We start from the raw sequence: 14,322 nt of genomic DNA on the forward strand, positions 1-14,322 counted from the left end.
TGGGGGTGGAGGGGCTCCTTTAGATTTCTGGGTGAAAAAATGACAAAAGTCCGGGTATCTGGCCAAGGTTCCCCTGATTACAATCCTTCCCCCTACTCATCCCTTCCAACCAGTTAAAACCTGGGCATATTCCCAGTTGAGGTGGCACAGTGGTTAGAGTGCAGTACTGCAGCTACTTCAGCTGACTGCTAGTTCAGCAGATCAAATCTCACGGGCTCAGCCTTCCATCCTTCCGAGGTGGGTAAAATGAGGACCCAGATTGTTGGGGGCAATATGCTATTTAGTATACTGTCTTTGGTGTAAGCCACCCAGAGTCCTCGGAGGGTGGGTAGCATAGAAATATGACTAATAAATAAGTTCACAAGGCAGCTTCTCCCCCCCACCTCGTCCCAGGGTTTCCTTGAGTTTACAGTGAAGAACCCGCTGAGCTAGGGGCTCATGGAGGGGGGAGAGAGGGTCCGGATAAGCCGGATATCTTTGTGTTCCCCCACATAGTCCCTGTTGCCCCATTCCTGAGCCCCTCCCCTCTTGCCAAAAAGAGAGAATGCCAGGAAAGTTGCTGCCAAGAGGTTGCTCTGGAGCTGCTTTTTATCCCCCGGAAAATCCCCAGCCGTCCTGCCTGCCAGGGAGGGAGGGGTCTCCTTTCAGCACCCGCTCTGCTTGTTGCCTTGCCTCGTCTTCATGCCTCATCAGGGAGGATCTTCTGAATTTCCTGTAACATTAAACCTGAGACGCGCGGAGGGCGCAAGCAAGGCCCACCCCTTGGAACCCCCCTGAATCCCACCCAGTTGCAGGGCCAGGGGTAAGATCCCTTCTCGGCTGCATCCATCACTCGGTCAAGGCCACCGGGACAGCAGAAGAGCGGCAGCTGCAGCCTCATCGGAGGGACAGTCAAGCCCAAAATACTTTGGCCAGACCAGGAAGCCTGTGGGAGAACCGGATCAACCCAGGGCTGCGATTCCTCAGGGCCGGACAGGGGCCTGTTTCTTCGCTTCTTTTGGAAAAAGAATCCCAAAATGACCCTTAAAATATGGCTCCTAGTTTTCCTCGTGGCCGGAGTGACCGTCTGCATCTTTGCCACGGAAGGTAAGAACAGTGCAGAGGCATGGTTCTGGCTGGGGAAATCAGTGTTTTGGGCAAAACGTATGTTTATTTTAGTTCATCCCTCCATGAACATTCAGGGCTGCTAAGCGTTATAGATTCAAATTGTAAATGCGAGTTTTTAAAGAAGCCCAAATGGAGTAAGTGTCCCAGCAACGTAGAGTTTAATCAGGGAAAGAGTTGCACGTAGAAGTTTTGCTTTGTGACCGTCTCCCGAGGGCTCCGTCAAGCGAGCGAGTGTAGGCGGGGAAATGCCCTGCTTTTCTGCAGAGGCCCCTAAAGTTCTTCCCTCTATAAAGACCCCAGAACAGGGAGAGCCCCCCCCCCCCACCTGCCTTTCTTTTTTGTGGGAGAAAGAAAGGGGGAATGGGCAAGCAAGCAAAGAGGGAGGTTTTGGAAGAACAATGTTGCCTTCATCCCCCATAAAAGAATTTTCATTTTTTGAAAACCTTCCTGTAGCCAGACCAATGGGGGAGAGGAACGGACTCAGCCGCCTGGCCTGGCCATTTCAGAGACAGGACAAAGCAGAGACGGCTGTGGCTGTGGCTACGCTCCCCCAGACCACCACCACCCACACACACACGTTTTATATGCGTCGCTGCTCATAAAACACAGAGGCAACGGAAAGCCCCCTTTAGCCTCCCTTTGAGAAGAGCGGCAACCACTGCAAGGCAAAAGACCGAGATAGGGCAGGAAGGGGGCAGGAAGGGGGGCTCCTCCCTGGTGGGGCTGACAGCTGCTGAACACCCTTCAAGCCCTCTCCTTGGGGAGGGGGGGGTGGCCTTTGCAGTCTCTTTTTTTCTGCTGATGCATTTTATTTTTTAGATATATTTTTTTTACAAAAATCCCTTTCTTATTTTTTATAAATAAATCAAGGTGGCAAACATACCTCTTCCTCCTTCCTCCTATTTTCCCTACAACAACAGCCTTGTGAGGTGGAATGGGCTGAAAGACAGGGACAGGGGCTCTCGTGCCTGTAGTTTTCCCGTGTGTTCCCTTTCCAAGCGCCAGCCAGGTTTGACTCAGCTGAAGACCTGCCAGGGCCAGCCAGGTGCCCCCACTGGCTCTGGCCAAGGGAAGGCCTGAAAAGCTCTCGCAGATGGCAGACTGGCACTTGCCCCAGAGGGCAGGAGGGGGTGGGGGCAGGACACCAAACGGATAATGCTGCCCATGCCAGCCAGGCACCTCTGGCATTAACCAAGCATTTCAGCAGATGCCTGCAGAAATGTTACACACAAACACACAACTTCTATGCTTCAAAACGTTTTTCTCCTAAATTGTCACGATTCATCCATCCCGCATGTTTTGGTGGGGTTCACACATTGCCCTGAGGCATAAGGTAGCTGGTCTGTTGTGGTGATGCCCAAGATGTGAATGCAGAGGCTGGGGTTTCTAAGCCTGCATGAGGCTCTTCCACTCAAAGGAGAGACTCGGCTCCGGCACGCACAGCCCGAAGTGGCCTGGGAGTTTCTCCCTTCAGAGGTTCTGGAAGCCTTGGTTTGGACAGAGGAGGTTGTTGGGGCAGCCAGCGGGCATCTCTGGAAGGCAACGCTGAGAGTTTGGGCTTCTGCTAGCCCCCACCTCAAACCACCTCCCAGATTCACGATGCACCAGATTGTGGGTCTGTTTATGAGACTACGGGTTGTGTGAGTTCATTCTGAGGCAGGCTGGCTCTGCGAACAAAGCAGCTCAGCAAGTTCCCATGTCCATCAAGAGCCTTGAGTGGTCTGGGCTCTCTGGTGCTCCGTGATCCCAGCAAAGGTTCCATTTGACAGGATGGGGCAGCCCCGGGTTCAGGCCCACCCTTGGCCACAGCTGGAACTCTCTCTCCCCACGCTCCCGGGGAAGCTTTTTGCTGAGGAAGAATGAGACCCCCTGCAAGTCACCCTAAGCTATCCAAACGGCTCCTGTGCCTGTAAACAGCTAGGAAGTTCCACTGGCATCGGCTGGGCCTGCAGGACATACGTAAACAATGGGTCAGTCAGCCTCTAGGACTCAGCTTCAGAGGTCCTGCGGACAGGGGTGGAGGTGGGGTCTGCAGGGAGGATGAGGTTGCAACTTATCATCCGAAGTCAGAAGCCGAGTGTGTAAAGTTCGCATCTGAAGGGTAATGACGCCAGCCACACATCGTCCGTTTTGCCACCAAATGTTGGGGACGCTGCATATTCAGGCTTTGGGTTCAGAAAACTGCCCAGTGGTGTTTGGTCACTTCTGGAGTCTTCGGACCGCTGTGATTGCAGACCACGTGGCTGTGTCGTGTGCCAACCTCAGGAAGTCAGCTTCTACCACCATGAGTTGGCAAGTCCAGAAAACTGGGTGAATTAATTATGCTGAACCAGGGGAGCAACTGGGCGCTTTGGTGATTATAGAAAAAGTGGCTTCCACTCCGATTCGGTCCCAGGCGCCAACGTGGGTTGTCCTTACGCAACCAGATCCGAAGGGGTCTCGGTGGCAGCTGCTATCATGAACCTGGAAAACATGGTGCTTTTTAATATGTGAACTTTGCCTTCCTCCCCACCAACTCCAGTCCTAAGACGAAGTTTGACTCAGCTCTGTGCGTAAGGCCCAAGGTCCGTCCTTCTTAAAGGTCAGGTCATTAGTTGCAGGCCAGTCCCTGACGAGGCAGACGCTCCTTGGCGGGAGGCTGAGAGAAGGAATGTGCTCGGTCAGTTTCTGGCACTGCGGAGGTTAGTGAGTCACCCACCTCTGCATCTGTTTTCCAGAGAAAAAGAATTAGTCTTATGACAGAAATTAATCTGCATCACATCAGCCGGGGGGGGGGGGGACCTTTAGGATCCAGCTGGCCACGCCACAAATTGCCCTGTGTGGTAGTGCCAGGGCCGAATTAGTCTGCAAGTTCTCCAACTCACCCAGAGAAAAGCTTCCTCACCAAGCCTTGGGCTCTGCCGACAGTGAAAAAGAATCATTTTAAAAGCCACTTCCTTCCCTGGCTGTTTCCATCTTTTAAACCTCCATCTAGATGAGCAAGTCGGGGCTGGGCCTGATGAGCGCTGCCTGTCCCGAAGCCCCCCTGCACCAGGAAGCCCCCCCCCTCAAGGCTGCTCTGCTGGGTCACCTTTTCTTCCCAAAGAGAGGCCGGAAAACTGGCTCCCCGTCTGGCTGGGGCCAAGCGATGACAGCTGGGCAGGGACGCCTTCCTCTGAGAAAATCTGGGAAGCCACAGGAGCTCCGAGGGCAGCCCAGGCCGAGGCTCACCTGCTCTGGCCTCGGGACACAAGAGGAGCCCTCCAAGAAAAGGCTCCATGCCTGCAACACACGATATATAATATGAAACTGCCAATTAGCTACTAATTAAAATGCACTGCCTGTCAAACAAAGTAGCCGGTTTCTTTTAGGTCTTCTCTCGGAAATGCCCACTCCCAGGGCCATCCCTCACTCCTTCTGCAAAAACAGCCAGGAAGAAGAGGAACACCAGACGGGGGAAGAGGCATCTCTCAGGACTGGGGCCCCCTTCAGAAACAATGGGAAGGGTGTGCCTGGCACAGCCTCTCCCTGCCAAGCGCTGTGAAAAGAGGCAGGGCTGCTTAAGCCTCTCCCCAAAGCTTGGCTTCTGGGTTGCACGGAGCCCGCTGCTTGTGACAGCCCTAAAGCCCCCCCCCTGCTCCGCCCCCCCCCCAGGCCGCATGGCTGCACTAGGGAGAAAAAAAAGCACACTGGGAGAGGCTCCTCCCTGGACAAGGGACCCACAGCCCCTACAGGGCATGAAAGGGCCTGTCGCCTGTCCTGCCCACCCAGCCACCCACCCCTCTTGTCTCCCCTTCAGCAACCACAGCACCAGCGGAGGAGGAGGAGGAGGAGGAACTGGCCACAGCCCTTCTGGGAGCCAGCGAGGGTCCAGACTATTCCGAAGTGCCCACTCTGGTGAGTTCCCCTCCCCTTTGGCACAGCCTGGGCCTGCTCGCTCATCCAGTGGCAGCAGTAACAGCGGGTGAGGTGGGCAGGGGGCACAAACTCCAACAGGGCTCCCTCCCTTAGAGCGCAAGCCCCTCCCTCTCCTCTTGGCAGAGGTCCCTCAGGAAACCCACCACTCACTCCATGCAAAGGCTTCCCCAGTGGCCAGCCCAGCACTCCGGGGCCTTGCTGTCGATCGGCCATGGCACCGCATCAGGTCGCCCACTCGTTTAGTTACAAGGGCACTGTGGTTGTCACACCTGCAACCTCCCCACGGTCACGTGATGGGAATTCAGGGGCTTGGCGGTCGCCCAACTGGCTGCCAACAAGCAAAGTCAAGAGGGGAAGCCAAATTCACTCAACAACTGCAGATACATCCTGGATTTATTATTTAGTTTACTTTAGTTTACTTTATTGTCATTGCACATGGTACAATGAAATTAAATGCCGTCTTCAGTCTACATTGTAACTATAAAAATAAAAATGCAAATATACATCCTTTACATTGTATATAATTGAAATTGAAAACCCGATATTGCACTATACCGTAGAATTCAATATAGTTACTGCCCTGGGATAGAAGCTGTTTTTCAGCCTATTTGTCCTTCTTTTTATTATCCTGTACTGTCTGCCAGACGGTAATAGTTCCAAAAAAAAAGGGTGCCCACGATGAGATGGATCTTTAAGAATGTTTTGAACTTTCTGAAGGCAGCGGGAACTATAAAGCTCTTCCAAAGAGGGGAGAGGGCAACCCATGATCCTCTGGGCAATGACATTGACCCTCTGGAGCGCTGTCCTATCTGCCACTGTGCAATTGGCAAACCAGACACAGATGCAGTAAGTTAAAATACTCTCTATGGTGCAGCGGTAGAAGGCCACCAGCAGTTTTTCATTCAGTTGTTGTTTCCTGAGAAGTCTCAGGTAGTATCATCTCTGCTGGGCCCTTTTGACCAGTGCTTCAATATGAGCACCCCTGGTCAGGTCCTCTTTTATGATAACACCCAGAAACTTAAAACTGGCCACTTGCTCCACTCGGTCTCCATTGATAAGCAAAGGCTGGATGTCTGGTCTATTCCTTCTATAGTCCACTCTAAGCTCCTTGGTCTTATTGGTGTTAAGGACCAAGTTACTGTCTCCACACCACGAAAGTAACCGATTAAATTTATTTAATCTTCTGCAGCATCCGCCCATCCGGTAACAAGCCCATTATAAGCCCCTCCTTCCCCTGACTTTATGGACCTGGGCAAGACCGCGGGTCCTCTCCGCGGTGGCCTCTGCGCCTGTGAAGCCCCCTCCCTCACGGCCCTTTGGGAGATCACCAAAGATGGTTTTAGATCCCCAGATCTGTCACGGGGGGGTCTATCCTGGGGGAAGGTTGATTTATGATGGTTGCTGCCGATAATTTTAATCTGCTGCAACCCTCTTGATTTGGGCAGGCTGTAAAATAAATAAGCCACCGAGGCCACCCCCACCTCCAGTGTGGCCACGTTAACAGACAGCTGTCTCTTCCAGGAACTGATGACCACGGACAGCATCACGTCTTCCAGCGACCTTGGGGAGAACACAACGGACACAGAGCCACCCACAGCCTCTGAGGGTATGGTGTGGGTCTGCATGTGGGGGTCATTGTGGGGATTCATAAGACTTGAAAACATTATTTTTCTTTAAAAAAAAAAAAAAGAAGCCACCTGCCACCAATAGCCTCTCTTGCTGATGCTCTGTGAGATCCTGTTGACAAGACGACCCGAGTTAAGGGTTACATAATGAACAGGCCAGATCAGGTAACGCCCAGATTAGCCGGCCTTCCTCCGTCCCGTCCTTGGGACAAGCCGGTCCTGTGCCAGCCCTGGCACCGAGGTCAAAAGTGGTCTGCCTATAGAAACCAGAATGAGGGCATGGGCTGAATCTCAAGGAATGCGCTAAGAGATGATCAAGTTGCTTTCTTGGATTACCACAATCCTTACGTGAACCTGGTGCCACCCTAACCAGCGCTGCTCCCCTCCGGAAACAGAAAACCAGCAGCGTCTCCTCTGGTTCCTTGATGTAGCTTCCTTTTTCTCCTCCCTCCCCCTCCCTCAGAGGCCGGGCAAAACCTCCTCCTCCTCCTCCTCCCCCTCCCCCTCCTCGATTCTTTAAGGCCGTGACCCAGCAAGGCAGCCCCTGACTGCAGAGGGGACAGCCAACAGACCAGTAGTGGGTTTCAATTTCATTCGCTACCGGTTCGCTCGTGGGTGTGCATGCGCAGAGACATCCAGGTGGGTGGGTGGGCGGAGCCTCCCGCCACTGCTACCTGTATGCCCAATTCGGGGCGAACCGCTAGCAACCCACCACTGCAACAGACTTAAGGCAGCACCCCACAGCCATCCAAAGGAAGTCAAAGCAACCCCCCCGTCCCGTCCCAGGAACCCGCTTAATAAATAAGCACCATGAATTGTTCTAGGATGAACGGTCTGGGTCTGAGTTTGAGAGGCAATTGAGAAAAGCTAGCTTTCTCGATTTATGTCAATTGCTTAAAGTGGTATTTTTGCATATTTTTTTAAGAGCTTATGCCAAGAAGAAAGGGTGTGGATCTTAGTAAAAAGTTGACTGGATTTTTCCAGGCACAGCTGGTTTTCTATTAGAGGTCAGCCAAAGGGCTGGGCCTCCTCCTCCTCCTCCCCCTCCCCCTCCTTCCCTGAAGATGGGCAGAGAACACCCTTTGGAAAAGCTCAGGACTCTCACCAAAGGGGCACAACTCTTATCCGAAGGGCTAAACTTACAGATCTTGTTGTGGGGTTTCTAAGTAGGAAGTTTGGAACTTGTGGTTTCCAAAAGGGGGCTACTTTTTCATCTTTGAGGATGAGAGAATATAACAATAGTATAATCTCATGAACCTTAGCTAACTAATAATGTGGTATTTGCAATAGAATGCTTGACTGGGCTTCCTTCTATAAAAGCCTCCTGTAGCCTGCTATTGCACCAGCTCAGCAATGGAAGGCCTCACATAGAACTATTTATACAAGAGGTTACAAACTTGTCGGTGAAGCATTTTATGGCCCCAAAGTTGCAGTCAAAAGCAGAAAAGAGGCTCAAAGTGAGCAAACTGCTCCCGATAAATAAATCTCCGGCTCCTTATGTTAAAGGCAGAAGGATCCACCGGGATTTGGAGCCAGCAAAGAAGGCAGATTCTCCAAACTCCCATTTCTAAGCAAGAATATGTATACCTATCTATAATATCAGTAACTTTATTTTCTTTATTTAAAAATAAAAACAGGTGAAACACCGCCCGCCCCTCCGCCCCCCCAAAAATTGATGAAATTGACAGAGTAAAAGGTTGCGCAAAGCCTTTGGACTTCAGAGGTGTTGTGACCTAGGCCCAAGTAGTTATTACCAGACACACACAGTCCTAAACAAACATATTTTATTATAACAGCTGAGAATTACTTCATTCTCAGCTTAGTCCAAATTAATTCCAAAACAAGTCCTTATCACAAACCTATGTCATCTTTGGCACCCTGCCAAAGGCTTTTCTTGGCAAAGCCCCACGAAGTTCAGAAGCAAGAGATGCAAATGCAGCAACGTTGCTTTCCTACCAAGATCCCAAGAGCAGTTGCTGCTATTTTAAGCCTTCTGGGAGGGGCCAATCATCTCCTGGCTTTACTTCCGAGTCGTCCTTTTTGCTTTAGCTGCTCTTGCCTTCTGCCAGCTCTTCGCATGCATGCACTAGGAAAAGGCTCCTCCTGTTCCTCTGCCTCTCTATCAGCCTCTGGAGGCTACGGAGTCCACGCCTCGCACCCAGATGGTCCTGGCCCCATCTCTGCCTCTGACGCAGAGCCCTCATCCAGGCCTTTCCCAGCCTCCAGGACTGGCCCATTGTCCTCCCCAGCCTCCTCACTGTCCAACTCCACTGCCAGCTCCGCAGGCTGCTGGCAGACCACCAGCAAGGGGGATTTAGTCATCCATACCAGGGCATGCACAGCGTTGTTGTGAGAAATTACCTTTGGAGGATTTAACAAGCTAATTTGTGAACAAACCCAGGCCCAGCCCGACAAGGCTCCGAACTGGTCCGTCATTTTCATTGGCTTTCTACCCATTTACCCACCCCGAACCAGCCCAGTGATGCCTTCGACATGATGGCCCGGTGCCTGGAAGCGGTACGGGTCTGGCTGGAAAGGAACAGACTTCGACTCAATCCGGCCAAGACCGAGTGGCTGTGGGTATCGGCATCTCGGTCCACAGGAGAGGTTCCATCGCTGTCTATAGGGGGTGAAGTTTTACCCCCTGTAGACAGGGCACGCAACTTGGGTGTCCTCCTGGATTCACAGTTGAGTTTAGAAGTTCATATAACGACTGTGACCAGGGGGGCATACGCCCAGATTCGTCTGGTACGCCAGTTGTGCCCCTACTTGGACTGGGATGCCCTACACACAGTTACTCATGCGCTAGTCACCTCCCGTATTGACTACTGTAACGCTCTCTACATGGGGCTGCCCTTGAGGACCACTCGAAGGCTTCAGCTGTTGCAAAATGCGGCCGCACGGGTTGTGATGGGAGAATCCCGATACTCCCATGTAACACCCTCCTGCGCGACCTGCATTGGTTGCTGGTTGCCCTCCGGGTGAGATTCAAGGTGCTGGTGATGACCTATAAAGTCCTACATGGCTTAGGCCCAGGATATTTGGCGGACCACCTGCAGCCAGCAACAACATCCCATCGCCCGGTTCGCGCCCATAGGGAGGGCCTGCTCAGGGTGCCGTCGGCAAGACAATGTCAGCTGGCAGTCCCCAGGGGTAGAGCCTTCTCTGTGGGCATGCCCACCCTCTGGAATCAACTCCCCTTGGGGCTCCAATTGGCCCCTGATCTTCGCACCTTTCGCTGCGAATTAAAAACTTGGTTATTCGAGTCCCCCGGCCTGGACTGATGGGGTTTTTTACGGGTTTTTAATAGTATTTGATCTAATTAGGCATTTTAACTTTGCATGATGGATTATTGTGGTTTTATTGTTGTGTGCCGCCCTGAGTCCTTTGGAGATAGGGCGGCATATAAGCCTAATAAAATAAATAAATAAATAAATTTATGCCCCCCTCTCTCCCTCTCTGGTGTGTTCCATCTAGCAGGAGAGCCAAAGGCATCACTTTCCTTCTCCTTTCTGAGATCTCCCTCTTTCAGGAAAGGCCCCGACGGAATGGTTTTCAGGCTCTTAAGGGACGTGAAGGGAGTGGAGGCAACGCATTTCAAGATCTAGCAGCCACTACCCAGAAGCCCTGCTCACCGGCCCATACGTCACCCTGGGGAACTTGGGGGGAGACGTAAGGAACGGTTAGGGCAGGGTCGCCCACACACCCTCCCTGGCAAATCCAGGTTTCTTTGAGCTCTTTGGGCACAGTGGAAAGTGGAACTGCAGCAAGCAGGTCAGAAGGCAATACGTGCAAACACACCGCTGCAGCAAAAACACAGGCAATAGCCCAAACACACACATGCACCACCACCACCCCTAAGCTTAGCAGGCCCAGCAGTGCAGTTTTAGATTTGTTAATACACTCAAGGTCTCCATTCGGACAAAAAGCCACCGCAGCCTGCGACACGCAAAGGGGAATGAACAATGCCAAGTCTAGAAGGTCAAAGGCACCAGGCAGGCACAGACACACGCAGGGAGGAGGCAACAATAGAACAACACAGTTGATGGCGGTCTGCTGAGTTCAGACGAGTGGGGGCCGCTTCCTGCTGACCTTTCAGACCGTAGAAGTCTGGATCTCAACCTCCGCCAGGCTCAAGAGCAGGCGCGGAGGGGTCCCCCACTGACCGTGGCGTTTACTGTATTAACTTTAAGTATGCCACACAACAGGAGCCAGCAGGACAGACAGGCCCCTAAGCACCAAGGCCACCAAGCCAGCCCATGCAGCTTCTTCTTGCATTGATAGCCCTCATGGGGGAACTCAAGCGCAATGTTGCCCACGCATGCAGAAAGGACCGTTTTTCTTCAGAAAAAAAGCCTGCACTAACATCCCCACAGGAACTTTTAAAAAGCAGCAGCAGCAGCAGCAGCAGCAGCAAGAGCTTACCTTGTGAACTGCCAGGCGATGGGGATGAATGGTCTCACTTCCAAGCAGACCCGGCCTTGGCCCGCACAGTAGCCACGCTTCTTCCAGGTGACGCTGCTGGTCTCTCTGCTTTCTCCCTCAGACCCCCTGGAAACAGTCACCCTGGTTGGCATCATCCTGGGCACCATTGCAGCTATTGGAGTGGCCACAGGGATCGTGATCGTCCTCGCAAAGAAAATGTCGGGCAGGTACTCGTAAGTGCTCAGCTGGGAGGGGATTGGGGTGCCCGATGGTCCCCTGGCTCAGTTCTGCCAAACTCATGTGTGTGGGGGGGGGGGGAGTTTTCCGAGAAGCAGCTCTGCTGATTTCAACTTAAACATCTCCGTGGGATGGAAGACCCTCTTCTCTTCCCCTTCTCAGTGGCCACCTGTGGTTTGGCTCTTCTTCCTTCTCAGCTCCCTCAGCCACCTGGGATGAAAACAAACAGACATTCGTTTTTTTCCCCTCTCTTCCCTCCTTCTTTTTTTTTTTTCCAGGCCTTAAACCTCACTGAGGACGGTGAACCTTTGCTTCGTAAAACCACTTTGATTTCAGGGGAAACCACTTGCATTAGCCCCAGACTCTGGTCCTTGGGAAGAGAGACTGGATGTTTGATTAGCTGATTAGATTCCACAGGGTTTCCTCACAAGGAAGAACTTTGCCCAGTCAAGCCCACTGCCAAGGAAAAAGGAGAAAGGTCTTTTCAACAACAACAACAACAAAAAGCCCAGCTGTTTATCTTTTTGATCCTGTTTACAGATAATACCCAAGTGACACATTGCAGGACTCCTAGAGCGAGATGGGCCCCCGCACGCCATGTTCTCCTCTCTCGGTTCTCGTTGTTTGGGATTGCTCTTCAACCCGTCTGCTGCCGTTTGGGCAAGAGATCGGAGTGCCTCTCGTACACACACCTGGGACGCACTTCAGCCACCTGGACATCCCGCCCTTCGAGAATTTCAAACCCAAAAAGACACACCACAACTCCAAGGGTGGCCCTTGACTCCGTTGCATCTCTTCCTTGCCTAAAGAGGCCACTTTCTTCTCAATTGCAAAGAATCAGGGCTGGCCAGTTATAGTGAGCTATAACTGAGCTCCCGATGTTACGGCTGCCATAAAGCGAGAAGCGCACATTTTGGTTACCCAGCATTGGGGATGGCGAAGAACTTGGGGGGGGGGAGGTGCTGGTAGGCTCTCTCCACTGCTTCCTTTCTGCTGGGGGAGTCCTGGTGCAACCCAAGTGCCCCTTGCCACCTTCCCCATCACATTACTTAGAAGAGGACAGGGGTATTTGGAAGATCTCGGTGAGACAAGGGGAAGAAGGAAAAAGCAAACTCCAGTGCGCAACCGTCAACTCTGCCTCCAACGCTTCTCATTTTTCCCATGTAGAAAGGGGGATAATTCTGCAGACCCAGAATTGGCGCTGTGTGCATAATTCAGTCCTCCCACTTTGTAGAAATGGCTCTGAGAGGAGGCCACCCTGGTCAGACAAAGCGGTGGCTGCTGCACGCATGCCCGTGAAAATGCAATGAGCCAACCAGTGGGCGGCAACTGGCATAAATCTCATTTGGAAAGGTCTGGGATGCAGCCCCTTCCAAAGGCAGTTTTTGGAAAACCTGGGGATGTACTGTAACTGGGTCCCAAATGCAAGATGGAAAAAAGGCACCTGAGACAATGGAACAGCTAACGTTGTGTAGGTGAGAAGCATGCCAACTGACATCCATTTGTGACATTGTCTTAAAAGCAACTGAGGGGATTAGAAAAATTCACAGAAAAGTTGTCCCCATTCAAACGTTTTCACTGCTTTTCTGCTCAGCTGTCTTGATTCAGTTTCTCCTTAAGTCCAGATTCATCAACAGCATTTCTTGTGGGACAGACGTCCACGCAGAATCCCCAAGGGGACCCATTGTCCCGATCCTTTGGGCACACAGCTGGCCTCCTCGCCTGAGAAATCTCCCCAGCAAAGCAAAAAAAATCTGCACTTCTTGCCAGAAACCGATTCCAGGCATCCAGCGGAGTGGACTGTGATCCCTAGATAAGCTGGTTAATCTTTCAAGGCATCAGAGCGAGCCTTCAGTGGGCAGCTGTTCCTGTACAATACACAGCTCAGTATTAACCTGAGTGAGCTCTGGTGTGATTTAACATGGGTGTGTGAACCAGTGGTGAAATTAAAAAAATTCCCCTACCAGTTCCGTGGGCCTGGCTTGTTGGAGGGAGGTCATGTGATTGGGTGGGCATTGCCAATTCGACATCACTCACATCGAGGGGCTCCTCACTGGCCCCTCCCCTCCCAGCCACTCCTTGTTGCAAATGCAGGAAAATGGGAAGGGGAATATTCCTGCCTACCATCCTTCCCTCAGTCTGTGCTGAGATTGAGGAATGGATGACAGGCAGGAAAATCCCCTTCCCCATTTGCCTGCCTTTCACAAAAATGGCTCCATTTCAGCGGCTCCCCCCCACCATCCCCCTCCCTCCTGAGGACTACCTTAAAAGGGACAGGCTGCAGCTGCTCTGTTCTGAATGGGGGGAGAAAAGTCAGCATTCTCTCTGCTGCATTTAACATTGAATTCTGTGGCAGAGAGAATGCTAACTTTTCTCCCTCCATTCACAATGAGCTGCTGGTCCCTTTATGGTTCCCTCCTGGCCCCCTCTTTCCTGGGGACTATCTTAAAAGGGACAGGCTGCAGCAGCTCCGTTGTGAATGGAGGGAGAAAAGTTAGCATTCTCTCTGCTGCATTTAACATTGAATTCTGTGGAAAATCAAGAGCTGAGCAGCAACTGGCCGGCCGTGGGTGGGGCCAACAAGGGGTGATTACTACCGGTTCAGCGAACTGATACCAATAATCCCTAGAGGTTCGCCCGAACCGGTCCAAACTGGTAGGATTTCACCCTTGGTGTAAACCTTCCCTTTCCAGTTATGCCAGGAAAACAGATTAGATCCTGCAGGCAGGTTAAGTGCCTTTGGCAGAGGCAGCTGGGTTAGTCCTGCCAGGAAGGGAGGGCAGACAATAAAGGCGGGGGGGGGGGGACGACTGGGGCTCCCACTGAAAGATGGGATCTGGACGTAATGCAGCAGCCCACAGGAATGGTAAATAGGAAAACAGTGTCACCATCTGGCAGCCCTGGAACTACGGTCTGGGCTTTGATTCAAATCACACGTTTCCTGTTATCTCCCACTCTGTCCAAAAACATATTTTTGAAACGCTTTGGTATGTTTCTCCCACTTCATGTCCCCTCGCTCTTTATTTCATCA

At 52.1% G+C, this 14,322-nt stretch overlaps 1 protein-coding gene across 2 annotated transcripts; it reads left to right on the forward strand.

The window, feature by feature from the left end:
• Nucleotides 1-1,000: 1,000 nt before the first annotated feature.
• Nucleotides 1,001-13,241, forward strand: PDPN (podoplanin). Of its 2 annotated transcripts, none has more exons than XM_070956128.1 (5): nt 1,001-1,086; nt 4,886-4,983; nt 6,526-6,610; nt 11,176-11,287; nt 11,570-13,241. In XM_070956128.1, exons 1-5 carry the CDS (start codon nt 1,017-1,019, stop codon nt 11,574-11,576), a joined length of 372 nt encoding a protein of 123 aa, XP_070812229.1. In that variant the 5' UTR covers nt 1,001-1,016; the 3' UTR covers nt 11,577-13,241. The 2 variants fall into 2 exon arrangements, with proteins under 2 accessions (XP_070812229.1, XP_070812230.1); XM_070956129.1 differs by having other exon boundaries at nt 11,176-11,281.
• The last annotated feature ends 1,081 nt before the right edge of the window (nt 13,242-14,322 follow it).

This window comes from Pituophis catenifer, unplaced genomic scaffold, assembly GCF_029215685.1.
Source record: "Pituophis catenifer annectens isolate HBS135680 unplaced genomic scaffold, rPitCat1.0.hap2 SCAF_18, whole genome shotgun sequence".
NCBI lineage: Eukaryota > Metazoa > Chordata > Lepidosauria > Squamata > Colubridae > Pituophis > Pituophis catenifer.

Excerpts from the sequence above, each read along its gene's own strand:
- PDPN (XM_070956128.1), top strand. The coding sequence starts at position 1,017 with ATGACCCTTAAAATATGGCTCCTAGTTTTCCTCGTGGCCGGAGTGACC. Across the intron at positions 1,087-4,885 it reads CTGCATCTTTGCCACGGAAG|CAACCACAGCACCAGCGGAG; the intron begins GTAAGAACAGTG and ends TCTCCCCTTCAG. Across the intron at positions 4,984-6,525 it reads ATTCCGAAGTGCCCACTCTG|GAACTGATGACCACGGACAG; the intron begins GTGAGTTCCCCT and ends TGTCTCTTCCAG.